Raw genomic sequence first — 16701 nt, forward strand, 5'->3', positions numbered from 1 at the left:
TTTGGTAATTTGTTATACAGCAACAGAAAATGAAGACAAACATCACTTACATGACATCACAACACAATAACATACTTTTATTAGCTAACTGCCTGGCATGCCTCCAGAATACCTTCCTACATTTTTTTTTTTTTTTGGTTGCTATATATTCTTTGGTTATCTTGTCATGTGCTGATGATTTTGAAATAGTTCCTATCAAGAATAAAGAAATGATTTAGTCTTTCCTATCGTCTAGTTAATCCAAATTTCTTTTTTTATTGATAGTTTAGAAAGGTTTTTTCAGCTTTACAACTAGACATTACTAGTAAGGAAACTTTTGGGATGACTATCAAGTTTAGGATACTTCTTTTGGGCTTGCCAGTAAGACACGGAAGAACTTTCGAGACTCGTTTCTAGCTCCATGTTTCAACCCCTGTTTCTCCTCCATGGCCCACTCATTCAGTGCCAGGTGTCACAGGACATGTCCACACCGAGATACCCGTTGGCACTGCACCTCGTGTCACAATGCCAGGTGAGCGGGCACAGTGGGCAGTGGGAATATTCCTGGAAGCCATTCTACACCAGGATGGCCAGTGACAACCACAGGCCAAAGTGACCCCAAACCACATAAACACATACCACTAATCCCCAACTAAATGGGTCCTTAATCCAATTTCCCTCAGAGAGAGCCCAAGATGGCCATGGCCACTCTGGCACCACCCAGCTTAAGAGGAAGCTGGACAGAAAGCCAGGTGGAAAGGGGTGGTGATCACAGCCGCCAGGGTTCGAGAGCCCCTTTCACACACTCCGCGTGTGTACCCGCGAGGGTGCAGCTGAGAGGCCCACGGCGAAGCTCTAACCCGCACACTCTGCCTGGAGGAGCAGGAACGGCCACCAAGCAGGGGCAGTCATGGTCACAGGACTCAAGAATGCATTGTCACATGGACTCAGTATCAGTTACCCACATCAAGGGATGGGAACTTGGGCAAAATGGTCAAGCTACACCTTGCTGCAGGGAGAACCCGATGTCTGGCATCTAAGAAAAAATTAAGTCTTATGACAACTTAGCTCTCCCTTTCCACAGCTCCCAGAATTGACTGTCTCGAAGCTAAGTGCTGGACCGTTCTTTAGAAATACCTGTACAGAGGTCCCTGCCTCCTCTCTCGCTGCCGTCAGAAAGACAGCTCAAACTATAACAATAAAAAGGATGCAAGCAGGGCCCCTAGCATCCTGCCAGAGTTGAAATTACTCACCAAACATCAGCAGTCCGGATCCTATGCTGGTTAGACCCCTTATAAAGCTTCTCAGAAAGCACCCTCGTGAACTGCCCCAGGAGCCCTGCACGCGGGGACGGCACACGAGTGTGCGGGAGAAGGGACACGCGGCCGGTGCCCGGCATGGCTTACCTCATCGTACATGAACTGAAGCGTCAGGGCCGACTTGCCAACCCCTCCACTGCCAACCATGATCACCTTGTGGAGGGCCAAGGAGCTCTGGCTCTTACTCTTGTTTGCAGCCATCCTGCCGGTTTGCTGAGGTTGCCACACACGACTGAAGACCCAGTTGAAGAGCTGTGAGTAGAAGGACACACACTGAGAGGCAGCTGGTTTCGACCCCACTGAAATCCCTCCGCTCCAGCCAAGCCCAGTCCAGAATTCTCAGGGTAATTCTCGGCTCCAGGCAGAGAGAAAGCCCAACGCAACTCTGGAAGTCATTCAGCACAGCAGAGCCAGAGCAGGCTGGGGGTGGGTCAGCATGACGCGGCGGCAGGGTACCGCCTGCCACAGAACATCCATTCAGCCTCAGCACTGCCCCCAGCCCTGCCCTACCTGCCCCGAGTCATCTGGAACCGCAGGCACTGGGATGGGGACCTCCTCTCTGTGAGGACCCCTCCCTGCCATCACACAGCCCTGAGACTCGTGGGAAGATAAGGTATTCTAAACAAGTACATTTAACAGATAGTACTGGAACTTGGCCCAACCCGAGTACCGGTGTTTGCTTTACCACGCTGCATGGAGAAATGTTCACACATACCGGCGAGGAAGGGACGGACGCGGCCCATGCCTGGCCCTGCCACCTGCGAGCTGTGTGGCCTGGAACCAGGTACTGCATCTCCCCAGGCCGGCTGTCTCATCTGCAGAGCCAGGAGACCACCACCTCTGCGCAGGGCTTTGCTGAGCATTCAGTGAGGTGACATACGTGAAAGACCACGCACGGTGCCCAGTACACACTAGGAACTTAATAAAGGTTGGCTACCTTCCTATCTCATTTTAAGAGGATTTTTTTCCCTTATTACAACATATGAGCCCCTATCTCCATTACTTCTGACAAAGTAACTGAAAACAGCCCACTAGAAAAATAAATAAATACACAACATGCACACAAACGCACATCATTGGGTAATAAAACAACACTGATGTAAATCAGTGGTTCCCACCCTTGGCCGCACGGTGGACCCACTGGGGGGCTCTAACAACACCCTGGTGCCAGAGCTTCTGGGAGTCAGTCTGGGATGCAGCCTGGGCGGAGCACTGGAAGCTCCCCAGGGGGCTGCAGGAGGCCTCCAAGGTGGACACTGTCTTCCATGCACAGGCGCTCAAAGGAAAGGAAGGAATCCCCACGCTGGGGAGAAAAAACCAGCAGTAAGAGCTGCCATTTCTGCAGCCCTGGACAGCGGCTATTCTTGGTAATTTAGGATTAATAAACACACAGGACTAGCAGACCAGCCCTGGGCCGGGTGGTACTCAAAACTGAGACCCTTTCTCAACTGAGACTGGAGAAGCCAAACCCTTGAAGGAGCACACCTTCACATACAGAGGGGACTAGAAAGACATTTTCCACCAACTGGAGAGCTGACCCGGGAGCTTGGGGCCTGCCGGCAGAGGCCTCTGACGGTATCTGAAATCTGCACCACAGCACTCCTCCAAGGCCAAGAAATCAACACAGAAAACCACCCCAGGCCGGCGGGCGCTGAAGCCCAGGCAGAGGCCGAGAGTGAACACAGCCTCCCGGCAGACAGCACGCAGAGAAGGCAGCTCAGGAAATTCACGCTGAAGCCCTCACACCGGAGCCCACACCTAAGAAAATCACCCTGCACGAGACTCAGCACACACCACCAGTAGGATTGTCAGCTCTTTTTTTTTTATCCTCACCCGAGAACATTTTTGCATTTATCTTCAGATACAATGGGAGGGAGAGAGAGAAACATTGATGTGAGAGAGACACATCGACTGGTTGCCACTCACACAACGCCAACAGGGGCCAGGAACAAACTGCGACCGAGGTACGTGCCCTTCGCGGGAACCGAACCTGGGACTCTCTGGTCCGCGGGCCAGTGTTCTAACCGCTGAGCCAAACCAGCCAGGGAGAATTGTCAGCTCTTAAAAGAAGTACGCTAGCTGATCATTTTTAACAAAGTCAAAATCAAAATGTGAGAAAAATTACATTATCAAAAGACCAGGAGTTGAATAAGGAGCACTCTGAATGTCTAAAATTTTTTAAAAGTATTTAAAATGAAAAGTAATAAAAAACGTAGGGGAAGAAGAACCCATCTTAGGTCACTGGCAGAGGCTCCAACAGTAGACTGACAAAAGACAGGTTGATGAGAAAACAGAGAGAAGAGAAAAGAACAGAACAAACAAGCGCATTAACCATGCATCGTGCGTACACAGGACCACACAGTGATGAGCAGTCAAGGGGCAGTTAGAACCTGGGCTTACAGCGCATCTCGACAAAACAACAATGCATTTTGTAGGGAAGTGACAAGACACAGGAAAGGGACCTTGCATGTGCAGAGTGGCAAACCGTGCAGGGGACATGGGGGGAGCTCACGGAAGGCAAGGGCCAGTGAGCAGCTGGCCGTGGAGACTCTGCTGGTGCCCTCCTTCTCTGGGCGCATTAGTCTCGAGTTGTCGCAGGTGACTGAGACTCGTCCTGCCCGTCCTGGTAGCGGCAGGACAGAGTCTTTCCTTTGTGGACATTCCGTCTGGATTGCCTTTAGCTCAAAATAATCCTCATGCCAAAGTGGCAGATTTTGGGTGGCATACTCCAAACCCCTTCAATGGTAGAAAATTTATGAAATACACCAAACTATCTTTAAAATAGAAAAAAATCCCCTATGATCCTACCACCCAGCTATTCACCATTAACAGTGCATTTCCTGCCAGTATTTTAATCTATATAGTTCTATATTTAAAACCTATTTGCAATCACATTTCCATTGTTTTGTATGTTTTTTCCAGTATTTTACCTGTCTTCGTAAACGGGGCAGACTGCACATGCTCAAACCTGTCCTTGATGATCTAAGGCCCGTCAGTAGGTGCTGTGATGCGGGCGGTGCGTGGAGACCACTCCTGCTGTCCCCCCTCACTGGACCAGCACTTACCTGTCTACCCTGGGCCTTCTTTCCATGCCCCCTTTTCTAATTATGTGCTTTTTAATGTGTTCTAAGCAATTAACTAGATAAGTAAGCACCTTTGAGCTGTGACTGAAATAGAGTAAGTGGGATAAGGCTTCGGTCTGGGAGGTGAAGCTGCTTCTGGCCCGACTCTGGGCCACGGCTGCTCCCGCGGCGCGGGAGGAGGGCGGGCCTCCAGTCGGCTGAGCTGCCACAGGATCCCTCCGAAGCAACCTTGCTGCTATGACTTATTGCAGCTGTATGAAAAGGAGAAATAGTTTTCCTGGTTGGGGAGCTTTTACAGACATGTGTAACTCTGCGCTGTTATTTAAAAAAAAAAAAAAATGGATTTTTCTAGAAGAAATCATAATAACAAACTGAAGACTATTCAACAAATTTACAGATATTTGCCAAAATGTGCTGGAAGCTCAAAAACTGGAATGACCATGGTGGCTCTTCCCGTCCCCGCAACTGCTGCAGGCCACGCGCCACGAGGGGAGCGGCCGGAGGGCAGGGTGCCTGTCACGTGCCCGACCCTGCACCCCCCTGGAAGCTGGAAATGCCGTACTGCAGGCAGTAAACTCTGATTTGTTCAAATTACCTGTCTATTCATTGTTGTTGTTTTCATTTTCACTTGTACCAAAAGCTTTCCAGAAACAGTCTTTGCATTCAAGAAACACGAAGTCGGGGCAGATCAGTAAATGAATGTAGTACAGGACAATAAATTACACGACAGAGTGTGCAGGGGGCTCTGGGAACACGGGAGAAACGTCTAAATTAGACTGGCAGGTCAGGGAAAGTTTAAGGGAGAAACATGAGAACTGAGATTTGACTAGATAAAGACAGGAGGAGCGCCCTGGCCAGTTTTGCTCAATGGTTAGAGCATCAACCCGCAGACCAGAGAGTCACAGGTTGGATTCCGGTCAAGGTCATGTACCTCAGCTGGGGTTCAGTCCCCGGCCTTGGTCAGGATCGAGCAGGAGGCAACCAGTCGATGTGTCTCTCTCACATCGATGTCTCTGTCTCTGTCTCTGTATGTCTATCTCTCGCTCTCTCTCTCTTCCTCCCACTCTCCCACTCTATCTGAAGATAAGTGGGAAAATATCCTCCAGTGAGGATTAAAAGAAAAAAAAAGGAGAGGAGGAGAAATACTAGGAAGAAAAATAATTAAGGATTAGAAGTTTGTGTTCATGATTTATGTTTATTACAGACATACCTAGCCAACATATGTGTTCTTAAAAATAATAAAGGTATCCTTTCCCCAACATTTTATTATGAAAGTTTCAAACTCGAAGACAGGTTGAAGGACCTGCACAGTGGGTCCCTGTGCCCACCACCCGGGGCTACAGCTCACATTTTGCTCCATTTCCTCTATCACACTCCCAGGCACCTGCTTCCCTCCACTTACCCATCAACTGTCCTATTTTCTGACGCTTTTCATGTACGTTATAGACTTCAGTACCCTTCACCCCTAACTTCTGCATACACATCCATTTTTTGCAAAGCAAGCATACCCTCCACGGCCTTTGCTAACACTTTCAGAACTCTCCCAGGGATTTGCAAACCTCCTGACCTCTTCAATGAACTCTTTGGGTTCTTAGCCAATACTTCAAAGCCACAACTCAGACCTGGGCCCCTAAGACCGAGGCCTGGCATGGCTCTTAGGGAGTCGGAGAAGTCTTCTATGGGAAACCTGAAAAACACACCAACAGACACCCTTTACTACTTACTACTTACTAACAGAGAAGTTCTGTTGCTTGATTCATTTTTGTCCCAAAACACTGACGTGCTACTTTGTGCCAAGCTGCAGGTCTGTGCCCCTAGAAAACTCAATCTCCTAAGGAGAGACATTTTAACATAACTTCCCATGTGCAATGATGAGATGGCACGAGGCATAATGTAAAGCACAGTGAACCCTGGGGAAGAATCAGGAAAGGCCTGGATGTTAAGAGTGCACTCAGCGGGCGGGGCTGCGTGGGAGCTTCCCAGGCATCACACGGCACAAGCAAAGCAACAGAGGCAGGATGCGCCACAGTGAGTCCAGGACCGCGGACTGTTGAAGCACAAGCTGCAGTGGGGAAGTGACTGGGTGATGAGTCTCAAAATATATGACATGTTCATCTACTAATGGACCTAAAATACTGTCTTAGGAAGTGCATCCCAGAGGAAATGAGGGGCAGTTGCAAAATGGGTCTTCTAGCCCAACTTAACTTGTGAGGCATTAGGTCGACAAGAATAAACACATGCCCTTCTGTACAGAAAAGCAAGACACTGCAAACTAACAAAGCTTCATTTAGATGGCTTGGCAGGGAGACGGGAGAGTTGGGAAGTGCTTTTCATGTGACATTCTATGACACATTAATAGTAGGTAAGACTCTCTACCATTTGGCATTAATTCAAATATCAGAACAATATTCACTTGAGAAGTGTAATTCGAAAGCCAGTGGTGGTACGTGAAGCATGCAGAGGAGTGTCAGGAGGCAGGGGTGGTCTCGGAGAACCAGTCTCAGAGGCTAGCATCAGCAACAGTCTTTTGTTAACCATGAGCAAGGAGAAAGCGAGTTGGTAAGTAGAGTCCAAATGCCACCGTGTCTGTGTCACAGGTCAGGAAAATCAAATGAGAATTTGAAAATGAAGAGGAGAAGTTACTCCTCCCGTCCCCTCATAACATTCCAGTGTCCTGGGTAACGTGCACAGAAGCACTCGGTCAGGCGCACAAAGAACTGCATTGAGCACTTGTTCTGCAGACGGGATGACTGGAAGGTAACCAGGATATTGTGAATAGGTCATAATCAAAATATCGGAATTTCCCAAAACCATATATGCATGTTTTTAATCCTGTCAATGACAGTCAAAAAGGAAGACCATCCTAATCTGAGACAACTGAAACACCAACGTAATTAAAGACAGTAATAAAAAAACACTGAAAACTTAGGAATTCATGAATCCATTCCTATGATAAATGTTATATAAACAAGGGTGAAGAGAGGCTTGCTTCCAGTAGAACACCAAAGGCAGACTGATCAATGTAGAGGGTGCACCTGAGATAGAAAGTCAACACTGCAACTATTACAGTATAGATTGGTTCAGGCAAGATTCATTATTAGACGCTACATCTAAAGTGGGGATTTGGAAGAGGAACAAGATATCTGTATGGTCTTCGAGTGTCTCCACAGGTTCCCTGTGAATCCGAATCTGCATTTTAACCAGCAGCTAAGTGTATTGACACCATTCTAAGTGTCAAGGCAAATCCCGATTATTCATACCAGTTCCTGTTGCAATGCAAATTGAACAATCCATTCTAAATGAGGGTGATGAAGGGCCCTCCCGCAAAAAACAGTCCTCCCAAATACAAAGCAACAGGAAACAGGGGGATCACAGAGACTGTGAATGCTGAATGAAAGTGTAAAACGCAGTGACACTGTCTATTCAGTAGACATCATTCTCATTTGTATTGAAAATCAACACAAGTCTTATCTCTTAGCATCTAACACCAAATTATTAAACAGTTGTGACAATTTATGGGACTGTGTAAATGATTATGCCAGTGCATACAGGAATATGTGAGTTATCAGCACCTCACTTCCTACGTCCCTGTCATTTTACTGACACAACACAACTTGTGGTTATCTGTGAACAGCCTCAGGTGCACCCCTCAGGCTCAGGGAGTTGTGTTGTATTCATCTGTGTCTCCAGGGCCTACAAGTCTGACTTACAGTGTATTAGAAACCTAGCAATGCCCAGAGATAAATAAAAGAATGAATGAATAAGGATGGAAGGGTTTTAAGAAATGAAAATGAGGACATATATTAAGCAATATTCCATAACATACTTCACCACATTTCTCATCAAAGTTCCATTAAGGAAACGTCTCTTGATGTTCTATGTGAACACTGATTCTAGAAGGTAAGCCTTTGAAGTAGAAGCCCTCCCCAGAGGTTTTGTGTGTGTGTGTGTATGTGTGTGTGTGGTTTAACAATAAATGCTGTTAGCTACAAAAAATAGTAATTAAAAAATACACACAGAGCTTGGCCAGTGTGGTGCAGTGGATTTAGCGTCCTCCCAGGGACTGAGAGGTCCCGGTTCGATTCCCGGTCAGGGTACATGCCCAGGTTGTGGGCTCGATCCCCAGTGGGGGCATGCAAAAGGCAGCTGATAGATGTTTCTCTCTCACATCAATGTTTCGATTTCTCTCTCTCCCTTCCTCTCTCTCTAAAAAATGAATTTTAAAAAACATATTTAAAAAATTCACACACCTACATGTGCACACTCAGAAGCTAATTTGAAGAGATTGCTAAAAAAAATTGGTAAATAAAAGGAAAAAATTAGACAAGTATCTGGCTTCTCCTATCCAAACTGTGCCATCAGGTGACCAAGTAACAGAAGAAACGAGTTTCCCTTTACAAAGTGCTCTAACGACCCAAGGGACGAGAGGCCTTGGGCTAGCACCACTCTGCAGCTCCTCATGAGTGAAGAGATCTAGGCTGTAAGCATCAAGGGCTGCTAAAATTGCGAGACAGACAGACAGACAACCTGACATTATGAGCGTCTTGAAAGAGATACAACCATCAACGATGCAGTCTTGCAAAAAAAAAAAAAAAGCTTTTACATCTGATTCCTGAGATACAGGAGACAGAAGATGTGTTGAACATGCCCACAGAGACACACCGTCAGCCATACAGACTGTAGGGAGTTCTGTGAATAAGCTGCCCAGTTTCTTCAACAAATACATTTCAAGAAAAAAGAGAGACAAGAGAGAATCTGTAAATTATGAGACCTGAGAGACATATCAACTGATTTAAACATATAGGGTGTCCCCTCCAAAAAAGTATATACACTTTGAATAATTATAAAGCCAGTGTTTATTAAAATATACATTTCATTTTCAAAATGTAATAGAATCTACAGACACCCTGTATACATTTTTGGGACACCCAGCATAAACATTACTCGGGTCCTAATTTGAATAAACAAACACATAAGAAAAATGGGGAAATCTGAACATGACTGGATTGGATAACAGTAAGGAATTATTGTTTAAGATTGCATATGACTTAATTTAACCTCATTACAAATGAAGTTAAGTGATGTATGGGATTTGCTTCAACGTTATCAAGGCAGAAGAGAATAGGGATGCAGGTAAAATAAGATTAGCCATAAATTGATCGTTATTGAAGTTGGCTAATGGGTACAACGTAGTTCATTACACTATTCTCTATACTTTTATATATATTTGAAAATTTCCACAGTAAAAACATTATTTTAAAAAATAAAGACAAAAATACAGGTGCGGAGGTGCCGCCGGCTCTCCCGGAGGTTGCAGCCTAGGACAGCGGAGACCGGACACCGCGGCCTCGGGCGTGCGGACAAGGGCGGTGACGCCTGGAAGCTCAGAGCAGACTCCGCGGGGCCCCTGCTGCTTCACCTGCGACCTGCGCCTTGATTCCCTGAGAAAGAACGCGCTTGTATGGACCCGGGATTCTATCTGCAAACAGAATTTTCTTTTTAAATTATATTTTGCTAATCCTCACCCGAGGACACTTTTCCACTGACTTCTAGAGAGAGTGGGAGGGAGAGAGGGCGGGAAAGAAAGGGAGAGAGGGAGAGGGAGAGGGAGAGGGAGGATGGGGGAGAGTTTCTGGGCTGCGGCGAGGGTTCTCCCTGAGAGGACCAGCCCGGACCCCAGGAGAGGCTTCATAGTCCCGAGCCCAAGGCGACCCCGTGACACCCAGCTGTGAAAGGCCGCAGGGCTTCGGTCGCCCAGGAGGAGCTATTTGGAGATTTCTTCAGACCCTGAGCACAGGCTTTTCCTTTGCACCTGCTCATCGAGGCCTCGGAGGAGAGGCTAGCATGGGAAGAACTGGGGGAGACGCAGAAAAGCAGCAGCCAGCAGCCGGGTGACCTAACGTGGTCATACCTCCCCCAAACCAAAGCAGCCCTTTTCCTGAGAGGCGCTGGCCCCTCCCAGAGCCACAGCTCAGAAGGAAAATACCCCGCGGCCAGGGCGGGATACAGCTTGCCCACCCTCAGGAGCCCCGCCTGCCACACCCTGCATCCCGACTTCTGCAGAGGAGACAGCAATAGGGGCCAAGCCTACAGGTTTGAACAGTCTCAGAGAGCACCTGGACTGGCTTGAGGGTAAGTCCACCTGCCCTCTGTCCTGGGAACCTGACTGGTGCTTCCCCCTCGCGGGAGAGTTGACAGAAACACCGAGCTGCCAGCTGACACCACTAGACGTGTACGAGGCTCTCCCCAGCTGAGGACGCACTACTCCGGTTACTCTCAGAGGAGCAGCCCTGGGCGGGGAAGCACACCCATCACAGTCCCTAAACCTGAACGGCTTCTCCCCTCACGGGAGACCCAGAGGTCTTGGACTCCAATTCTACCTAAAGCCCTTTCAGAAACAGACTTTCCAGTGATTAAGATTGACCGCTGGCCAGCAGGTGAATGCAGGTGGCGACAGAGCCCAGAGAACCTGGGGGAGTTTGCTGGACTGTCCCTGGGCCCCTTGCTGCTAACAAACTGGCCTGTCATGCACAGCCAAGTTCTGTGCAGACAGACACAAACTGTGACTCGCCTGAAGCTTCAAACAAGATGCTAAGAGCCAAAAGGGGACAGTTTCTGACAGTGGCTAGAATCTAAGTATCTCCAGGGAGGCCGACTGGCAGTGAGCCTCAGTCACCAGAAGACCAGGATCCAAAGGGAGCTACCAGGAGGCACTAAATTCTGCTGAGACAAATGCCACTTCATTTTTTGTTTTTGCATTATCTTCTTTATTGAGTTGTTATGATTTTAATCTCTGTTTTCTTTCATACTTAATTTCTCTATTCCCTTTTCTTACACTATTTTTTTCTCTTCTTTCTTCTGCTTAATCTTTTTCCTTTTTCTTATTTTTCGCCTTTCTACTTTCTCTTCTATTTTCTATTTCATAATTTTTTTCTTCCTCTTTTCATTCATACCATTTTCCTTCCCTGTTATTTGTTCTTATTTTATTTCTTTCATCTCTGCCCTTACATATTACTTTTTCTTCCCCTTTATTTTCTCTTATATATTTTTTCTTTTCTTCTATTGTTCTTGTTCTCTTTTATCTTTTTTAACTCTCTCTTCTTTTGTGGTTACTGTTATTGTTGTTGCAGGCGGTCTTTGTATGTTTTTGTTGTGTTTCTTGTTTTGGTTTGTGGTGCTGTGTTTTGTTCTGTCAGCACCTGCACTACAGCTCACACGACATGGTCGGGGTGAGCCTTGCAGTCAGCCAGCCTGGGAGGACATCCATTCACCAATGGGACAACAACATTCAAGACCCAGTTACAAGAGCAAACCCAAATAGCTCACACAAGGGTCCTAGCACCCAGCTAAGGAGATCTAAAAGATTGCACCACTGGGTCCCACAAAACAATTACTACATAAGGCCACCACATGAAGACTGGGAGACCTAACAGTTTGATCTAATATATAGGAACAAAATACAAAGGAACAGCAAAAATGAGAAGACAAAGAAACAACACTCAAATGAAAGAAAAGAAGGAGATTCCAGAAAAAGAACTAAATGAAATGGAGACAAGCAGTTTATCAGATATAGAGTTCAAAGTAAAGGATACTCGAGAAACTTAGTGGGAATTTCAAGGAACTTAGTAGGAACTACAATATCATGAAACAAGAAATAAAAACCATTAATAATAATCATTTGGAAATGAAGAACAACATATCTGAAATCAAGAATACACAGGAAAGAATCAAAAGTAGATTGAATGAGGCAGATGATGGAATCAGGGATTTGGAATACAAGGTAGAAAAAACTCCCAGTTAGAACAGCAAAAATAAAAAAGAATTAAAAAGCAGGAGGCTAGCCTAGCCGGTGTGGCTCAATGGATTAAGTGTTCCCTAATCTCGTGAAGAAAAAACTCACACAAGTTCAGGAAGCCCAGAGTTCCAATCAAGATGAAACCAAAGAGACCTACTCCAAAACACATCATAATCAAAATGACAAACATTAAAGACAAAGAAATAATCTTAAAGGCAAGAGAGAGAGAAAGTTACCTACAAGGGAGTGCCCATGTGAATGTCAGCTGATTTCTCAACAGAAACACTTCAGGCCACAGGAATTGGCATGAAGTATTTAAAGTAATGAAAAGCAAAGAAATGAACCCAAGACTACTCAATCCAGCCAGGCTACCATTTAAAATTGAAGATGAAATAAAGAGCTACCCAGACAAAGAAAACAAGCTAAAGGAGTACATCACCACCAAACTAGCACTGCAGGAAATGTTAAAGGAACTATTTTAAGAAGAAATCGAGTCCGGCTGGTATGGCTCAGTGGTTGAGCATCAACCCATGCACCAAGAGGTTACCAGTTCGATTCCCAGTCAGGACACATGCCAAGATTGTGGGCTCGATCCCCAGTGTAGGGCATGTAGGAGGTGGCCAATCAATGTTCTCTCTCATCAATGTTTCTATCTCTTTCTCCCTCTCCCTTCCTCTCTCTAAAATCAATTTTAAAAAATCAAAATAAAGTCAATAACAAGAGACCAAGAAGGTCACCACATAATCCTAAAATGATCAATTCAACAAGAAGATATAACCCTTGTTAATATATATGCACCCAATACAAGAGCGCCTAAGTATATAAAAAACTCCTGATGGATTTTAAGGGAGAAAACAATAGAAATACAGTCATAGGAAGAAACTTTAACACTCCATTGACATCACTGAATAGATCTTCTAGACAAAAAATCAACAAGGAAATACACACTAGATCAGTTGGATCTAATTGATAGTTACAGAACATTCCATCTAAAAATGGCAGAATATACATTCTTTACAAGTGCACGTGGATCATTCTCAATGATAGATACATATGTTAGGATACAAAATAAGCCTTAACATATTCAAGAAAATTGAAATCATATCAAGTATTTACTCAGATCACAATAGCATGAAGCTAGAAATCAACTACAATTAAAAAAAAAAAAAAAAAAAAAAACCTCACCCAGCTGATGTGGCTCAATGCATTGAGCATTGTCCCATGGGCTGAGAGGTCCTCATTCAATTCCCAGTCAACGCACATGCCCAGGTTTCGGGCTCAATCCCCAGTGTGGGGCATGCAGGAGGCAGTCAATTGATGTTTCTCTCTCACATCGATGTTCCCATCTCTCTATCCCTCCCTCTCTCTCTCTAAAAAATCAATAAAAATATATTTAAGAAAAACTCAAAAACAGTCAAACACATGGAGACTAAATAGCTTGTTATTAAATAATAATGGATTACCAATGCAATCAAGACATAAATCCAAAACTTCCTGGAAACAAATGAAAATGAACACATAACAACCCAAAATCTCTGGGACACAGCAAAAGCAGTTCTGAGAAAGAAGTTCATAGCATTACAGGCCTACTTCAAAAAACAAAAAAATCTCTAATAAACTGTCTAACCTTACAACTAAAAGAATTAGAAAGAGAGCAACAAGAAAAGCCCAGGGTGAGGAAAAGGAAGGAAATAATAAAGACCAGAGTGGAAATAAGTGTCATAGAAAATAAAAACATACACAAAAGATCAATGACACCAAGAGCTGATTCTTTGAAAAGATAAACAAGATTGATGAACCTTCAACCAGACTTATCAAGAAACAAAGAGAAAAGACCCGCCCTGGCTGGTGTGGCTCAGCGGTTAGAGCATCGGCCTGTGGATCAGACAGACCTGGGTTCAGTTCCTGCTAAGGGCACATACCTTGGTTGCCGTTTGTCCCCAGCCTCAGTTGGGGTTGTGTGGGTGGAGGCCAGTCGATGTGTCTCTCTCACATCGATGTTTCTCTCTCTCTCTTCCTCCCTCTCTCCCTCCCACTCTATCTGAAGATAAACGCAAAAAATGCCCTCGGGTGAGAATAAAAAAAAAGAGAGAGAGAGAGAGAAAGGACCCAAATAAATAAAATCAGAAATGAAAGAGTGTAACAACTGACATCACAGAAATAAAAATAAAAAAAGTTAAGAAAATACTTTGAACATCTACATGCCCAAAACAGGACAACCTGGGTGAAATGAACAAATTCCTAGAATCACACAATCTTCCAAAACTCATTCAGGAAGAATTAGAAAACCTAAATAGGCCAATAACAACTGATGACATTGAAGCAGTAATAAAAAAAACTCCCAGCAAACAAAAGCCCTGGACCAGATGGCTTCAAAACTGAGTTTTACCAAACATTCAAAGAAGAATTAACACTAATCCTCCTCCAATTATTCCAAAAAAAAATCAAGAAAAGGAAGCTCTTTTTACGAGGCCAGGATTATCCTAATTCCAAAACCAGATAAAGACACTACAGAGAGCCCTGGCCGGTTTTGCTCAGCGGTTAGAGCATCAGCCTGCGGTCCAGAGAGATCCGGGTTCGGTTCCCGCTAAGGGCACGTACCTTGGTTGCAGTTTGTCCTGGTTGGGTCGTGTGGGAGGCGGCCACTCAATGTGTCCCTTTCACGTCAATGTTTCTCTCTCTTTCTCTTCCTCTCTTTCCCTCTCACTCTATCTGAACAAAAAATGGAAAAATATCCTCAGGTGAGGATAAAAAAAGAGGACACCACAAGGAAAGAAAATTATAGGCCAATACCCCTGATGAACATGAATGTGAAAATCCTCAAGAAAATATTAGCAAATAGGATCCAGCAATACATTAAAAAGATCAGCCTGGCCAGTATGGCTCAGTGGATTAAGTGTTGTCCCACAAACTGAGAGATGCTGGTTCAATTCCCAGTCAGAGCACATGCCCAGGTTTTGGTCTTGATCCCCAGTAGGGGGCATGCAGGAAGCAGCTGATCAATATTTCTCACATCCATGTTTCTATCTCTATATCTAAAAAAATCAATAAAAACATATTTCAAAAAAAATGTATAAAAAAAAATCATACACCATGACCAAGTGGGATTTATTCTAAGGATATGAGAATGATTCAATATCTGCAGATCAACAAACACAATACACCACATGAACAAAATAATAAAAATCATATGATTATATCAATAGACGCAGAAAAAGCATTTGATAAAATCCAGCATTTATTTATGATAAAAAAAAAAAAACAAAAAAAAACTCTCAGTACAGTGGGAATAGAGGGATCATACCTCAACACAATAAAGGCCATATATGACAAACCTACAGCCAACATCATACTCAATGGCCAAAAACTAAAAGCATTTCCCTTAAGATCAGGAACAAGACAGGGATGCCCACTTTCACCACTCTTACTCAACATAGTACAGGAAGTCAGACAAGAAGAAGGCATCCAAATTGGAAAGGATTGGAAGTAAAACTGTCATTATTTACAGATGACATGATATTGTACATAGAAAACCATAAAGACTCCACCAAAAAACTTCTAGATTTAATAAATAAATTCAGCAAAGTAGCAGGTTACAAAATCAACACCCAAAAATCTATGGCATTTTTATACACCAATAATGAAACCTTGGAAAGAGAAATTAAAGTAACAATCCTATATATCATTGCAACAACAACAACAAAAAATACCTGGAATAAACTTAACCACAGAGGCAAAGGACCTGTACTCAGAAAACTACAGGACACTGAAAAAGGAAACAGAAAGACACAAAAAAGTGGAAGTGTACACCATGTTCACAGATTGGAAAAATTAACACCACACTACCCAAAGCAATCTACAATTCAAAGAAATCCCTTTCAATAAACCAATAACAAATATTCCAAAAATTTATATGGAACCAGAAAAGACTCTGAATAGCCACCAATCTTGAGAAGAGGAACAAAGTTGGAGGGATCACAATACTAGATATCAAATTGTGCTGCAAAACTACTGTAATCAAAACAGCCTGGTACTGGCACAAGAACGGGCATGTAGACCAGTGGAACAGAATAGAGACCCCAGAAATCAACCGACACCAATATGGCCAATTAATATTTGATAAAGGAGGTAAGAGCATACAATGGAGTAAAGATAGTCTATTCAATAAATGACTTGGGAAAATTGGACAGGTACATGCAAAAAATATGAAACTGGACCACCAACTTACACCATACACAAGAATAAACTAAAAATGAATAAAAGACTTAAATGTAAGTCACGAAACCATAAAAATTCTAGAAGAAAACATAGGCAGTAAAATCTCAAATATCTCACATAGCAGTATTTTCACTGATATACCACCTAGGGTGAGGCAAACAAAGGAAAAGGCAATGAATGGGACTGCATCAACTAAAAAGCTTCTGCACGGCAAAAGAAACCATCAACAAAATGAAAAGGGAACCTACTGTATGGGAAAACATATTTGCCAAACATACATCTGATAAGGGTTTAATTTCCAAAATAT

The 16701-nt window shown here is 44.2% G+C and overlaps 1 protein-coding gene across 2 annotated transcripts in view; it reads right to left on the bottom strand.

Annotated features, from left to right (window-relative positions):
• Positions 1-16701, bottom strand: part of RALB (RAS like proto-oncogene B) — a 50334-nt gene that overhangs the window by 18091 nt on the left and 15542 nt on the right. For both annotated transcript variants that reach the window (XM_036254496.1, XM_036254497.1), the window contains one exon: positions 1386-1550. In XM_036254496.1, coding sequence (XP_036110389.1) covers positions 1386-1499 — 114 coding nt within the window. In that variant the 5' untranslated portion in view covers positions 1500-1550. The remainder of the gene's footprint in view (positions 1-1385; positions 1551-16701) is intronic.

Source organism: Molossus molossus, unplaced genomic scaffold (genome assembly GCF_014108415.1).
Source record: "Molossus molossus isolate mMolMol1 unplaced genomic scaffold, mMolMol1.p scaffold_m16_p_11, whole genome shotgun sequence".
NCBI classification, from domain to species: Eukaryota; Metazoa; Chordata; class Mammalia; order Chiroptera; family Molossidae; genus Molossus; species Molossus molossus.